Source organism: Macrosteles quadrilineatus, unplaced genomic scaffold (genome assembly GCF_028750875.1).
Source record: "Macrosteles quadrilineatus isolate MER2022 unplaced genomic scaffold, UCM_ALF_1.0 Scaffold_18__1_contigs__length_3160703, whole genome shotgun sequence".
NCBI classification, from domain to species: Eukaryota; Metazoa; Arthropoda; class Insecta; order Hemiptera; family Cicadellidae; genus Macrosteles; species Macrosteles quadrilineatus.
Genome location: NW_026542611.1, coordinates 3,114,497 through 3,126,881, shown reverse-complemented (window position 1 = coordinate 3,126,881; position 12,385 = coordinate 3,114,497). Strand labels below are relative to the sequence as shown.

Below are 12,385 nucleotides of genomic sequence, written 5' to 3'. Positions count from 1 at the left end.
ATTTGTGTAACTAGTGGGCAAAGTGGCACTTTGCTGCACACGAGAGCAATGTTTACTCTGCAGCTAATGAGATGATGATCTTGAGTGCAGCAAAGGCCTTTTGCACTCGTGTTAAACATTATATTTTTCCTACATTTCATTATAAACTTGACTATTCCAATGCAATGTAATTTTGTAATTCTGGAATAAAGAACTTATGACTTATGACTTACAGTCACTATAAAGCATATAAATGATTAGTCTTTCAAACACTATAGCCTACAACACGTTTTTAGGTTCAGCTGGCAACACAAATAGGTGCCCTAGAGAAAGTAGTACCCGGTCCGTATCACTCCGCTATTTTTCCTCGGCAAGAAATGTGCTCCGCGACTTGAGAATATAGTTCCGTATGTTTTTTTTGTAATTTGAAGTGGTTTCCGCGGCTAAAAAAGTGCTGTAAAGGTAGTTTCTTGTTTATTAAGATCGTAGGAATGTTTTAAAAACGTTCAAAAGAAAAGTCCAGAAAGACCGAAACGATAAACACGAAATGACAGGTTAAATCGTAGTTATAATAGTCAATCAGCTGCTCATAGTATTATTATCTTTAAGTGGTGCCGACCTATTTCCGTGCGTACATGGATTACGTGCATAATAGAACCACTCTGTTTTGTGTTGTTTCGTTGGAATCCTGATGTGCGCCAAAGTATAAACCGTACGACAAAGTATAAATATGCAGCAATTACCAGCTTTCTGTACTATAAACAGTACAAGGAAGCTTACTTTGTCAGGTGACTGTAGGAAAAAGTTATTTATTCTATTCCCAGTCCTTCATACAAGGAAGTATGTTTGTAACCTAAGCAATTTAATTAAGTTTGTAAGTAGGTGAGTCGGTGGCTCAGTCGGTAGCGTCGCAAACTTCGGGCCCAAGGCAGTAGTGTCGTGGGTTCGGGTCTTCATATGTATGTATACTTCATATGTATGATTTCAATACCAAATCATAAAAAGGTTTTTTGGTTAAAAAGGTTTTTTGGTTCAAAAGTTAAACTCTTGTATTCTGACACAGATTCACTTTTTTTATTAAATTATCACTAATGATATATATGTAGACATGAATAGCCCTGAACTAAAACAGTATTTTGATACTTCTAATTTTTGTAAGAATCATCCATGCTTTTCAGCTAGTAACAAGAAAGTGCTAGGTAAATTTAAGGATGAATTTTCTGAAAAAATATTGAAAATGTGGTCTTCATGCGTAGGCTTTCGCGGCCGTTGTCATTGAATTCCATGGTGATGGTTTTCGGCGTCAACCGCGTCTTCAGTTGTAATTCACTGCCAGACGTTTCGCCCTTACTATGAAGTGGCATCCTCAGTGGCTAGGCTGAGACTAAGTCAGAGAAGTCCGTCCAGGTATACTATATAGTTGGGGTGAGGTCATCGGCGCGCGTGTGGAATGCAGGAATGCATACTCCCCTTGCTCTGGCTGTTTCTAGTAGTTTCTAGTAAACAAGGTGACGTAATACCGGATTCCATGACTGTGGAAGCTTGTAGCTGTCATCTTTATTGAAATTATCTGGATGTTTTTTGATTTCAATAGCTTCTCTGATTTTTCTATGGTAGAAATAGGGTTCTTTAGCGAGTACTTTAACTTTGTCAAATTCTATGGCGTGTTTCGTTGTAAAACTGTGTTCTGCTACTGCCAATTTTTCAATATTTTCCTGTTTTGTCTGGCGAATGTGTTCTTTCAATCTAGTTGAAATCATCCGTTTGGTTTCTCCGATGTAAACTTTTCCACAGGAACAAGGAATCTTGTATACACCCGGTGCGCTTAGGGGTAATTTGTCTTTACCATTGGGTAGGAGTGAGTTTATTTTTCTCAGAGGCCTGTATACTGGTGTGATGTCGTATTTTTTGAGAATCCTGCCAATCTTCTCCGATGTCCCTTTCACATAAGGAAGATACGAATTATGTCTTCTCTCACTGTTGTCACTGACTTTTTGTTTATCGGTTGCTGCTACTTGTGCTAGCCTACAATCCTGTCTCTTAAAAGCTCTCTTAATATCCTTTTTACTATAACCGTTGCTTAAGAGGGCCGAAGTTATCACTTTTTCTTCACTAATCCTGTTTTCCATGTCTGAGATGCGGATTGCTCTATTTATCAGTGTGTTTAATATGCCGTTTTTCTGTGCCGGGTGGTGATGTGATTGAGCGTTTAAATATCTGTTGGTATGCGTTGGTTTTCTGTACACAGCATGGCCAATTGTTCCGTTTTCCTTCCTTGTAGTTAGTACATCCAAGAATGGCAGTTTCCTGTCTCTTTCCTCTTCCATCGTGAACTTTATGTTGGAGTTAATACTATTGAGATGGTCCAAAAACTCTGTAAGCTTATTTCTCCCGTGAGGCCACACTGCCCAGACGTCATCCACGTAACGGAGCCAAATCTTGGGTTTTAGGATTGCAGATTCCATTGCATTTCTCTCCAAATGTTCCATGAATAAGTTGGCTGCTACAGGAGATAACGGTGAACCCATCGCTGCACCTTCTGTTTGTTCAAAGTATTTTCCATCGAAGTAAAAATACGTGGAATTTAGGCAAATCTCTGCTAACTGAGCTAAGCTGTCATCCAGGAGTGTTCTTATGATGTCTACTGTTTCTGGAACAGGAATGCTAGTAAAAAGTGATTCAACGTCAAAGCTCACTAGGATATCATTATCATCCAGTTTAACGCGCTTAATTATTTCGATGAAGTGTCTGGAGTCCTTAACAAACGATTCAGTCAGCCCAACAAACTCAGAAAGATGTTTAGAAACAAACTTGGCGATGTTGTACGTAGGTGATCCAATTGAACTGACTATGGGTAGCATAGGAATCCCGTCCTTGTGAACTTTGGGAAGACCGTAGATGATCGGAGGTCGTGGATCAGAGTTAATAAGATGGCGTTTGTATTCTTCACTAAGCTGTGTTATAGAACGAATGAGTTTGTTGACTGATGTAGTAATTCTCAAATCAAATCAAATCAAAATCAAAATCTGCTTTATTTCCAAAAGTTTTTACAATATATACATATACAAAATACGAACAATAGTCCCGCATAGGCCGTAAAAGACCTGTGCGCGGGACGAGCTCTTTTACAAATTAGAAATATTCTTAAAAAATAAAACTAAATTAATCAAAATAATATTTACAACTAAGCTATGAGACAGCTACAGGAACAGTTAATGCTAAATAAAAGGTAGTCGAGTGAATGGAGTTGCAGTTACTGATATATGTACGCTAAATATTGTTTGGTGTATTTGTGTATAATTATTTTAGGTCATGTATACTGAACCGATAAGTGTCTCAGACTGATCGAGCCCAATATCCGACAGCCAACTGCTTACCGAACGTTTGTAAACTGGAAGAGATACCTGTAGATCTCTAATCTCTGATGGTATATTCCTATACAAAAAATTCGCAATATAAAAAGCATTAGTAAGGTTTGCAGACTTGAAAACTCGGGGTACCTGAATACCTACATTTACAGCTCCTCTGGTGGAATAGTTATGTGTGATTGGCGTCACTATCAAATCTTGATTAGAGTAGGTATATACAAGTAAAGTTTTGATAAAAAGTTGACGCACCGAAAGTAATTGAGTGTTTTTGAATAATACATTTGTAGGGAAACGCCTGTTGAATTGAAAAGCTATTTTAATAATAAGTTTTTGTATGACAAACAGAGGCTTTAAAATATTGCTACTAGCTCCTCCCCATACTATAATTCCATATTGGAGTACTGATTGGACAAATGCATAGTATAACTTTTTTATTTCATTAATGTTAAGAATTTCGCGAACGTTTCTAAAAATGAAGATGTGGGGTGTTCTAGATGTGGGGTTGCGAATGACTTTGCAAGGACCTTCATTTAGCATTTTTGTCATCTTGTTTTTGTAGTCTTCCTTCTTCATGACGACTGTTGCATTGCCTTTGTCCGCTGGAAGTACAATTTTTGAATCATTCTTGGATAATTTGCGTAAGGCGAATCTCTCCTCCTGTTTCACGTAGTGTTTTGTTAGGATTTGTATTTCTTATTGTTGTTCAAATGAGGGCCTATTTAATAACCGCTTCATACTCTTTTATCTGGTTAAATGGTTGAAAGTAATGACGTTTCAAACATAGAAATTACTTCATGTCTTAATTTAAAAAATAAGTTCAGTAATTTAAGAAAATGTTTAAAAATAGTACATGTCAATGTTGAGAATATTAGAGCTCATAAAGACTCGTTTTTTTAATGTTTTCCAAGATTCATTTATTGATATCATTGCCGTGTCAGAAACTTTTTTAAAGCCCGAAATCTCATCTTCACCTTTTATGTTAAATGATTATAATCTTTTACGTCATGATAGGGTTGGTAAGGAAGGAGGAGGAGTAGCTGTATTTATAAGAAAAGATTTTCATTTTAAGTTAATAGCTACCTCTCAATCTGTATACAGTAAGAGAATAGAATTTATGATTGTTGAATTATCATTAGGTTGGAAACTACTTTTATGTGTTGTGTATCGTCCACCTAAGGCTAGTCATCTCGATGAGTTTTTTGAAATTATCTCTGGCCTACTTCCAGTTTACGATAATGTCTTAATATTGGGAGATTTTAATATCAATCTAAGTACTAATAGAGAGTTTGCTGAAAAAACACAATTTAAGAGGTTAGTGAATAATTTGAATTTAACTGTTTTACCATTACAACCAACCTATCATTTACCATTGTCAGACTCATTGTTAGATTTAATCATTACTAACGATGTGCAGAGAGTTCATAGTTATGGTCAGTTACCTATATCAGGAATATCTTATCATGATCTTGTTTTTGTTGAAATGAATTTTAGGGTGAAATTAAATGTAAGCAAGGAAATTATTTTTGTAAGATATTTTAAAAATATACAACTTGACCAGTTAAAACAAGAATGTTTAACCATAGATTGGGGCGATCTTTACGCAAGTGATAATGTTGATAATAAGATAGAGATATTGAACAATAGGTTACATTTATTATTTGATAAGTGAATCAGTTATTTATGAAAGGGCTCATGTCATTTTTTTTTACAAATTGACTTTTGGTCGAAAATCAATAAAACATACATATCTGCATATTTATTTATGAACGGGCTCTTGTCAAACCTGTTGTAATGCACATTGAAGCCAGCTGAAATCTGTAATTGTTTATGAAACGGCTCATGTCAGAGACAGGAGCCCTTTCATGAACAAAGTTAGGTTGGCAGCGCATGCGCATTGGACGTTTTTTCCTGTCAGCTGAGCTTCTGCTGGGCTTGTTTTTCTTACTTTTCTACTGCACCATTCTATTCTAAGAGAGTTGAGGTTAGAGGTTATGTTTGTTTGGTATTCAAGCTACTTTATACTCGTTTAGCCTACTCAAGTGCTTTTTTTAAAATGTTAGAAAGTGAAAGTCCTGACGACGAAGGCCTAGGTAAAGAAACAAATAAACGAAAAAGAGGTGTACGAAATATTGAAAAATATAAAGTGAATGTTATTAAAAAGGCCAGAATTCGAGGAGATGAATACGTCAACTACAAAGGAAATGTTACAGAAGCACGTACAACTGGAATACCATGCACGTATGTTGAATGTTTATCTATGCTTTACACTAAGTTACCAACATTCCTAACTTAGAAACAAAGTCAAATCACCTTTCAATTTTTATTATGTTGTTTCCTAAGAATTAGGTTATGTCTTTATTTGATTATTTTGTTGGAAAAACTTTAGGCCTACACATTTTTTATTTTCTCTAATACATAGTAGCCTAGAGACCAAAGTTTGTTAAAAATGTAGTCACCAATTCATCTCTAAACCAAAAAGACCTTAAGACGTTAAGGCCTGATACATTCTAATTTTTTTAGGTGCAGAATGAAATGTTTTGAACGTATAACTGAAGAGGATCAATTAGATATTCTAAATAGAGGAGGAAGCTTTCAAAACAAAGATGAACAAGATTTATTTTATCAGTCATTAATAGAAGCCCATCCTGTTAAAACTAGAAGATCAAGAGTTACTACACAAACTGAAGAAGAACCTAAGCCTAAGCATTCTGTTGCACATGAAAGTTCTTTTACCTTTCATGTACTGGTTGGTGAAAAAAGAACTAAAGTTTGCAAAAAGGCTTTTTTGAGTTTGTATGGAATAGGCGATAAAAAGGTTAGAAGACTTAAAAATTTACTTTTAAAAGGTAAGTCGCCTAGAGACTTAAGAGGACAGCAGATGAATAGGAAAACGTTTCCTAAAGATTATACGGATCAAATAAAAAAGCACATTGAGTCCTTCCCTTTAAAAATAAGTCACTACTCATCTAAGGAAATTAAGTACTTAGATGCCAACCTTGATATCAAGAAAATGTACAATCTGTTCTTAGACAAATTTGAGGGAAGCGATGTAGTTTATAGCTACTATTATAAAGTATTTAAAGAGCATTTTAACTATCGGTTTGGAAGGCCCCAGATTGACACATGCTGTGAGTGTGAAATGCTTAATACTCGCATTAAAAACCCTCAACTAAATGAGACTGCTAAACGAGTAGCTGAAGCACAGCTATTAGTTCACAAGAAGCGTAGTAACAAATTTTATAAATCAATTAGTGAGACCAAAGATTACTGCGCCTCACACAAAAACGCTTTACTTTTATGTTTTGACTACTGTGCTAACATATCTTTGCCAACCCTTCCAGTTCAGGACGTGTATTACCTCAGACAGTTGTCAGTTTACCCATTCGCTATTCACAATAGCAATAATGACTCAGCAACTTTTTACCTATACCATCAAGGTGTTGCTGCTAAAGGTTGCAATGAAGTTTGCTCTTTCATACAAAAATACATTAATGACAATGTACCTGCAAATGTTGATGAATTGTACCTATACAGTGATAACTGCACAGGTCAAAACAAAAACCACACCATGATCAGGTTTTTGCAATATCTCATAGACAGTGGAAGATTTAAAAAAATTGTGTATAGACTTCCAATAAGAGGACACTCGTACCTGCCATGTGATAGGGTATTCGGCGTTGTAAAAAGAAAATTAAGAAGATGCGATCGCTACTATACCGTAAAAGAGGTAACGGAAATGATAATAAGTGCTTCAGTACAAGGGAAGTTTACGGTGGACTTGGTAGACAAAGATGACATTTTGGATTTCCAAAAGTGGTGGCCCAACTTTTATAAAAAAAGCACTTTCTCAGAGGAAACCAAAACTGAAAAGAGGGGGAAAAGGGAGTATTTTACCATAAATTCTTATCATGAGTTTTCTTTTCACCATTCCAAGAAAGGTCAAGTGGTTGTTTCGGATTTTATTGGTGGATTTCCTTCAAAGACCTTTAATCTTGCTAACCAATCAAATCAACAGGTTGAAATTTCACCTCCCACTGACATTCTGTATAAAGAAAAAGTTCCTATACCAAAGAAGAAAATGGATGACATCAAGAAGCTTGTCCAATACGTTCCTCAAGAACACCTAGCCTTTTACCATGAGCTTGTTTGTTGGCCAACAATTGAGAAAGACAGTTAAATAAGACTTTTTCTAACTCGATTCTATTTTAACTCATTATGAAATGTAATAATGTGTGTTTTTTTTACCAAAAATAAATTTGTATTTTAGTCACGCTTGAAAATAAAAAATGGGTTTTATGTTTTCAAACCTTTTTTTATGAAAGGGCTCATGTCAGTAGTTTTTAAAAATTTGTATAAAAATTAAATATAACATTAAAGTTACAAAAACCAAATTCTAATATTTTAAAGGATTAATATATCTAAAATAGCAAAAAAACTGAAACTAAGTATTGTAACTTAGCAACCAAACAGTTTTTCTTGATTTCCCAAAAATTTGGTTTCAATGACAACAGCCCTTTCATAAATAACTGATTCAAGTATGTTCCAGAGAGGAAAATAAGTAAAAAACGTAATCCATGCCCTTGGATAAACAATGAACTGAAAGAATCAATGATAAATAGAAATACTTTGTATAGGCGTTACTTAAGGACGAAGAATGCTGTAGATTGGGAGAATTATAGAGTTTGTAGAAATGATGTTAAAAGGAAACTAAGAGATGCTAGAAACCGTCACTTTAATACGTTATTGTCCTCTGATAGGTCTAATAAAGATAAGTGGAATATTTTGAAATCCCAAGGTGCAGGTAAGGTTCTTAAGCGACCACTTGATCCTAATGTTGAACTTAATGAATTGAATTCATATTTTTGTGGAATAAACAATAATATTAATAATGATTTGCTACAGTACTACAGGGATATGAGAAATAATTATGATCTATTAAATGTACCTCTTAGCTTTAATGAACTAACTTGTGAAGAAATATTCAAAGTATTATCAGATATTTCATCAAATGCTGTTGGGAGTGATGGTGTACAATTGAAATTTATTAGAATAATATTCAGTGAAATAAAAGATGTATTATGTCATATTTTTAATTTTTCACTACTTTATAGCGATTATCCATTGCAGTGGAAAAAAGCGTTAATATTGCCACTACCCAAGATAGATAAGCCAGTAGAATGTAAGCATTATCGGCCTATAAATATTTTATGTGTGCTAAGTAAAGTATTAGATAAATTAGTCTTCAAACAGATTATAAAGTTTACAGATGATAATAACATATTGTATAAATATCAATCTGGCTATAGGAAATATTATAGTACACAGACTGCTCTTATACGAATTACTGACGATTTAAGATTAGCAATGGATAAGAGGCATGTAACGGTGTTAGTATTATTAGATTTTACCAGGGCATTTGATTGTGTCAACCATAATTTGTTAATATCCATATTGCAATCATATAATTTTAGTGATAGTGTTTTAAATTGGTTTCATAAAAACTTAAACTTTAGACAGCAACAAGTTAAGACAGCCAATGGATTGGTTTCCAATTGGAAAGTTAACCCTTCAGGTGTGCCGCAGGGATCCACATTATCCGCATTGTTGTTTTCATTGTATATAAATAGATTAAATGAATGTATTATTTTTAGTAAAAGTATGTTTTATGCAGACGATTTGCAGCTCTATATAGACTGTGATGTTGGTAAAATTAATGATGCTGTAGATATGTTAAATGCGGACCTATCTTCTGTATTTCAGTGGTGTCAAGGTCATGGTCTTAGTTTAAATATACAGAAGTGCAAACCTATTGTAATAGGAACATCAAGGCTATTAAACACAATAAACATGGACAATATTCATCAAGTAGTAATTAATGGTCAAGAGTTAAAGTATGAAACAAGTGTTGTCAACTTAGGAATTACATTGACAAAGAACCTATCGTGGTCTGATCAAGTGACCAATGTTTGTAATAGAATATATCGTTGTTTGTACCAATTTAGACGCTTATGTTTCAATCCACCATATTACGTTAAGAAAGATCTAGTAGAAACATTAATTTTTCCTATCATTGACTATGCCATTGCTGTATATTGTGACTGTAATGACGATCTAACTAGTAGAATACAAGTTGCTCAAAATTCCTGTATTAGATATATATTTAATTTAAGACTGGATGATCATGTAACAAGGTATTATCGTCAGTTGGGTTGGTTAAAGATTAAAGAGAGAAGAGAATTAAATGTTTTAAACACAGTTTATAAAGTTCTAAATAATTGTAAGCCAGAATATTTGTTTGAAATGTACTCAAGAATGCGTGATATCCATATGAGAGGAACTAGATTTGGTAATGAGATAATTCAATTTCCTGTGCATAGAACGATGATATATAACAAATCTTTCCATGTATTATCGATTAGACTTATCAATAATTTAGATAGTGAGATAAAAAACCTTAATAACCCTAAAAGTTTTTCTAAAGCAGTAAAAAATCTGTTATTACAAAGATATAAAGTATAAAATCATCATCATTTTTCAACTATTACTTTTTGCACATGTATAAATATTAGGTATCCTCATTTTGTTTGACAATTCCATAATAGTTTTAGGTGATAAAATCTTTAGTTATCAATGTAATATGTTTTGATTTGTAAGTGTAAGTTAATTTCTTTTTACACTTCTGTATTGTTATATAATTTGTGTTTTTCACTTATTAAAATTAAATTTTAGTTTTTCATAGTCCACAACTCTGTACATGTATATGTTGTTTGTATATTTGTTGTTCCTATCCTGCGGGAAGAGTGGACCTTTGGTCTAACTCAGGGCAGGTTAAATAAAGAATTTGTCATTTGTCATTTGTCCTCCCGGGTTAAGTTAGATTGCGGTGGCTTGGCTTTCCGTAGTACTGCTGAAACCTCCTGTCGAATTTCTTCAGACTCCACAGTTGGAAGATTCTTAATAGCGTTTTCAACAGCAAGGACAATTTCCTCCGTAGGTATTCTGTTCGGAGTAATAGTGTAGTTCAGTCATTTTAAAAGAAGAGACTTTGTAGCTTCCTCGATGTTTTCATCCGTGAGGTTGATAACCATCTTGTCGCCGTCAATTACTGGAGGAGCCGGTGAGGCAGATTGTTTTACGAGAAGAGAATTACACTTCTTAATATGGTTCTCCTTAGTTAGTTCTCCAATCCTATCAGCTTTTTGTGTAGTAATACGGTCAACTAGCTCCCAATCTGACGTTTCTAGCGTGGTCTTCAAATGTTCTTGTAGTTCTACAACTTTCTTGTCAATGTTGTGTAGTTCAAGCCGTGTGTCTGCAATTTCACATCGCAAAATAGCGTTCTCTGCTTTCCTGAGAACTCTGTAGATCGGGCGAGTCTTCATATGGTGCTTTAAATTGACACAATTCGGTAGAATATTCTTGTCCCTGCATCTCTTCAAGAAGGCAAGTCGTGCTAGATTCTTCCTAAACTTGACTTTGAGTGTCCCGTACAAGTTGGTCTTCTATGAATGTCCTCCTCGTAGAGGCTAATTATCTTCATGCGTAAGCTTTCGCGGCCGTTGTCATTGAATTCCATGGTGATGGTTTTCGGCGTCAACCGCGTCGTCAGTTGTAATTCACTGCCTGACGTTTCGCCCTTACTATGAAGTGGCATCCTCAGTGGCTAGTCTCAGCCTAGCCACTGAGGATGCCACTTCATAGTAAGGGCGAAACGTCTGGCAGTGAATTACAACTGACGACGCGGTTGACGCCGAAAACCATCACCATGGAGTTGAAAATGTAGGTTTGCGTCCAAAGCTTTACTGTTACGAAATATTTGAACAGGTTGTTAAGAAAAAAGCTAAAGGTGTTAACAAAAGGTGGTGGAAAAAGCCATCAATGTTGATGATTTTAAAAAGTGTTTGTTTAGTACAGACTTGAAAATTTGTAAAAAACAAACTCAGTTTCGATCAAAAGATCATAAAATTAATACTATTACTATCAATAAAATTTCAATGAATGCAAATGATGACAAAAGACATATTCTAGATGATGGTATTAACACATTACCCTATGGGCACTATAAATGATGTCAGTGAAATATGTAAATAAACTTGTATATATTATATTAATTTGTGTTTTTAATTTCCTTCATTATAATGGTAGAAGGTTAACATACAACAACATATTTTTTTTAAAACAACATTTATTTTTTAATACACTATTTACATAACTTTCTTGACAGTTCCAGACAATGGAGAGCAATATACTAATCCATCACTTATAATCAAACAATATGCAGCAGTATTTGTAGGAACTGCTTTTGAAGTTTCAATTTCAAGACATACATCAATTGTGTCACTTTTTAAAGATTCAGATTGTTTAGAACAATCACATACAAATAATGGTGAACACTCGATAAAGTCTTTTTTGCTTACACTGCTTTTTTGCATAGAAAGAAGATTGAAACTTTGCGTAGTACTCATATAACAAAGCTTTGTTTCCATTCAATGGATCATATGGGTAGTATATTCCATTTAAATAAAGTCTTATATAATTTAAATCACAAAGAACAAAATGTGATGCATTTTTATTATTTTTTTCTTTACGTTCAGTTTGGAAACCTACAATAACATATCTAAGTTTCTCAATAACTGACAGTGTCTTAACAGTCCATGTTTGAGAAGTGGTTTGAGGAAGCACAGGGTACTCATTCATTTGCCACCTCCCAAAGGCAATTCTTAAAAGGTTGATCTTTTCCCACTGGTTTTAGAAGTGATAGTTTAATTTCATCATCAATTTTCACATAAGGAATTTTCCAGATAAACTTGGTTATTACAAATTTAGCCGTTTGTAAAGATGCTGCAGCTTGTAACATTGCATAATTGCTTGTAATATTGATAATAAAATCCTTTTGTCAGTTCTAAATACTAGTTTAACAACATTTCTTTTAAATCGTCAGCAAAACCAAGCAACAGCTTAAGTAGTATTCAAAATGAAAATTTGAATTTATCTTCAAGTGCATCAATCTTAGGCAAAGTCCAGCCAGTTTCGAATTA

The 12,385-nt window shown here is 34.2% G+C and overlaps 2 protein-coding genes across 2 annotated transcripts; one reads left to right on the top strand and one right to left on the bottom strand.

Annotated features, from left to right (window-relative positions):
• Positions 1 to 1,475: 1,475 nt before the first annotated feature.
• On the bottom strand, positions 1,476 to 4,729 carry LOC129005267 (uncharacterized). The gene is made up of 3 exons (XM_054434108.1): positions 4,715 to 4,729; positions 3,810 to 4,004; positions 1,476 to 2,933 (listed from the first exon to the last, which is right to left on the bottom strand). Exons 1-3 carry the CDS (start codon positions 4,727 to 4,729, stop codon positions 1,476 to 1,478), a joined length of 1,668 nt encoding a protein of 555 aa, XP_054290083.1.
• A 585-nt stretch (positions 4,730 to 5,314) lies between these two features.
• LOC129005266 (uncharacterized) lies at positions 5,315 to 7,524 on the top strand. The gene is made up of 3 exons (XM_054434107.1): positions 5,315 to 5,585; positions 5,868 to 7,014; positions 7,363 to 7,524. The coding sequence occupies exons 1-3, from the start codon at positions 5,401 to 5,403 to the stop codon at positions 7,522 to 7,524; spliced, it is 1,494 nt and encodes a 497-aa protein (XP_054290082.1). The 5' UTR covers positions 5,315 to 5,400.
• Positions 7,525 to 12,385: the final 4,861 nt, after the last annotated feature.

Bases quoted from the DNA above. Each gene is read 5' to 3' on its own strand.
- LOC129005267 (XM_054434108.1), bottom strand. The intron at 2,934-3,809 runs GTTCGCGAAATT...TCTATAACACAG, and splicing joins ACATCTTCATTTTTAGAAAC to CTTAGTGAAGAATACAAACG.
- LOC129005266 (XM_054434107.1), top strand. From the start codon at position 5,401: ATGTTAGAAAGTGAAAGTCCTGACGACGAAGGCCTAGGTAAAGAAACA. The intron at 5,586-5,867 runs GTATGTTGAATG...TAATTTTTTTAG, and splicing joins ACAACTGGAATACCATGCAC to GTGCAGAATGAAATGTTTTG. The intron at 7,015-7,362 runs GTATTCGGCGTT...TCAAATCAACAG, and splicing joins CGTACCTGCCATGTGATAGG to GTTGAAATTTCACCTCCCAC.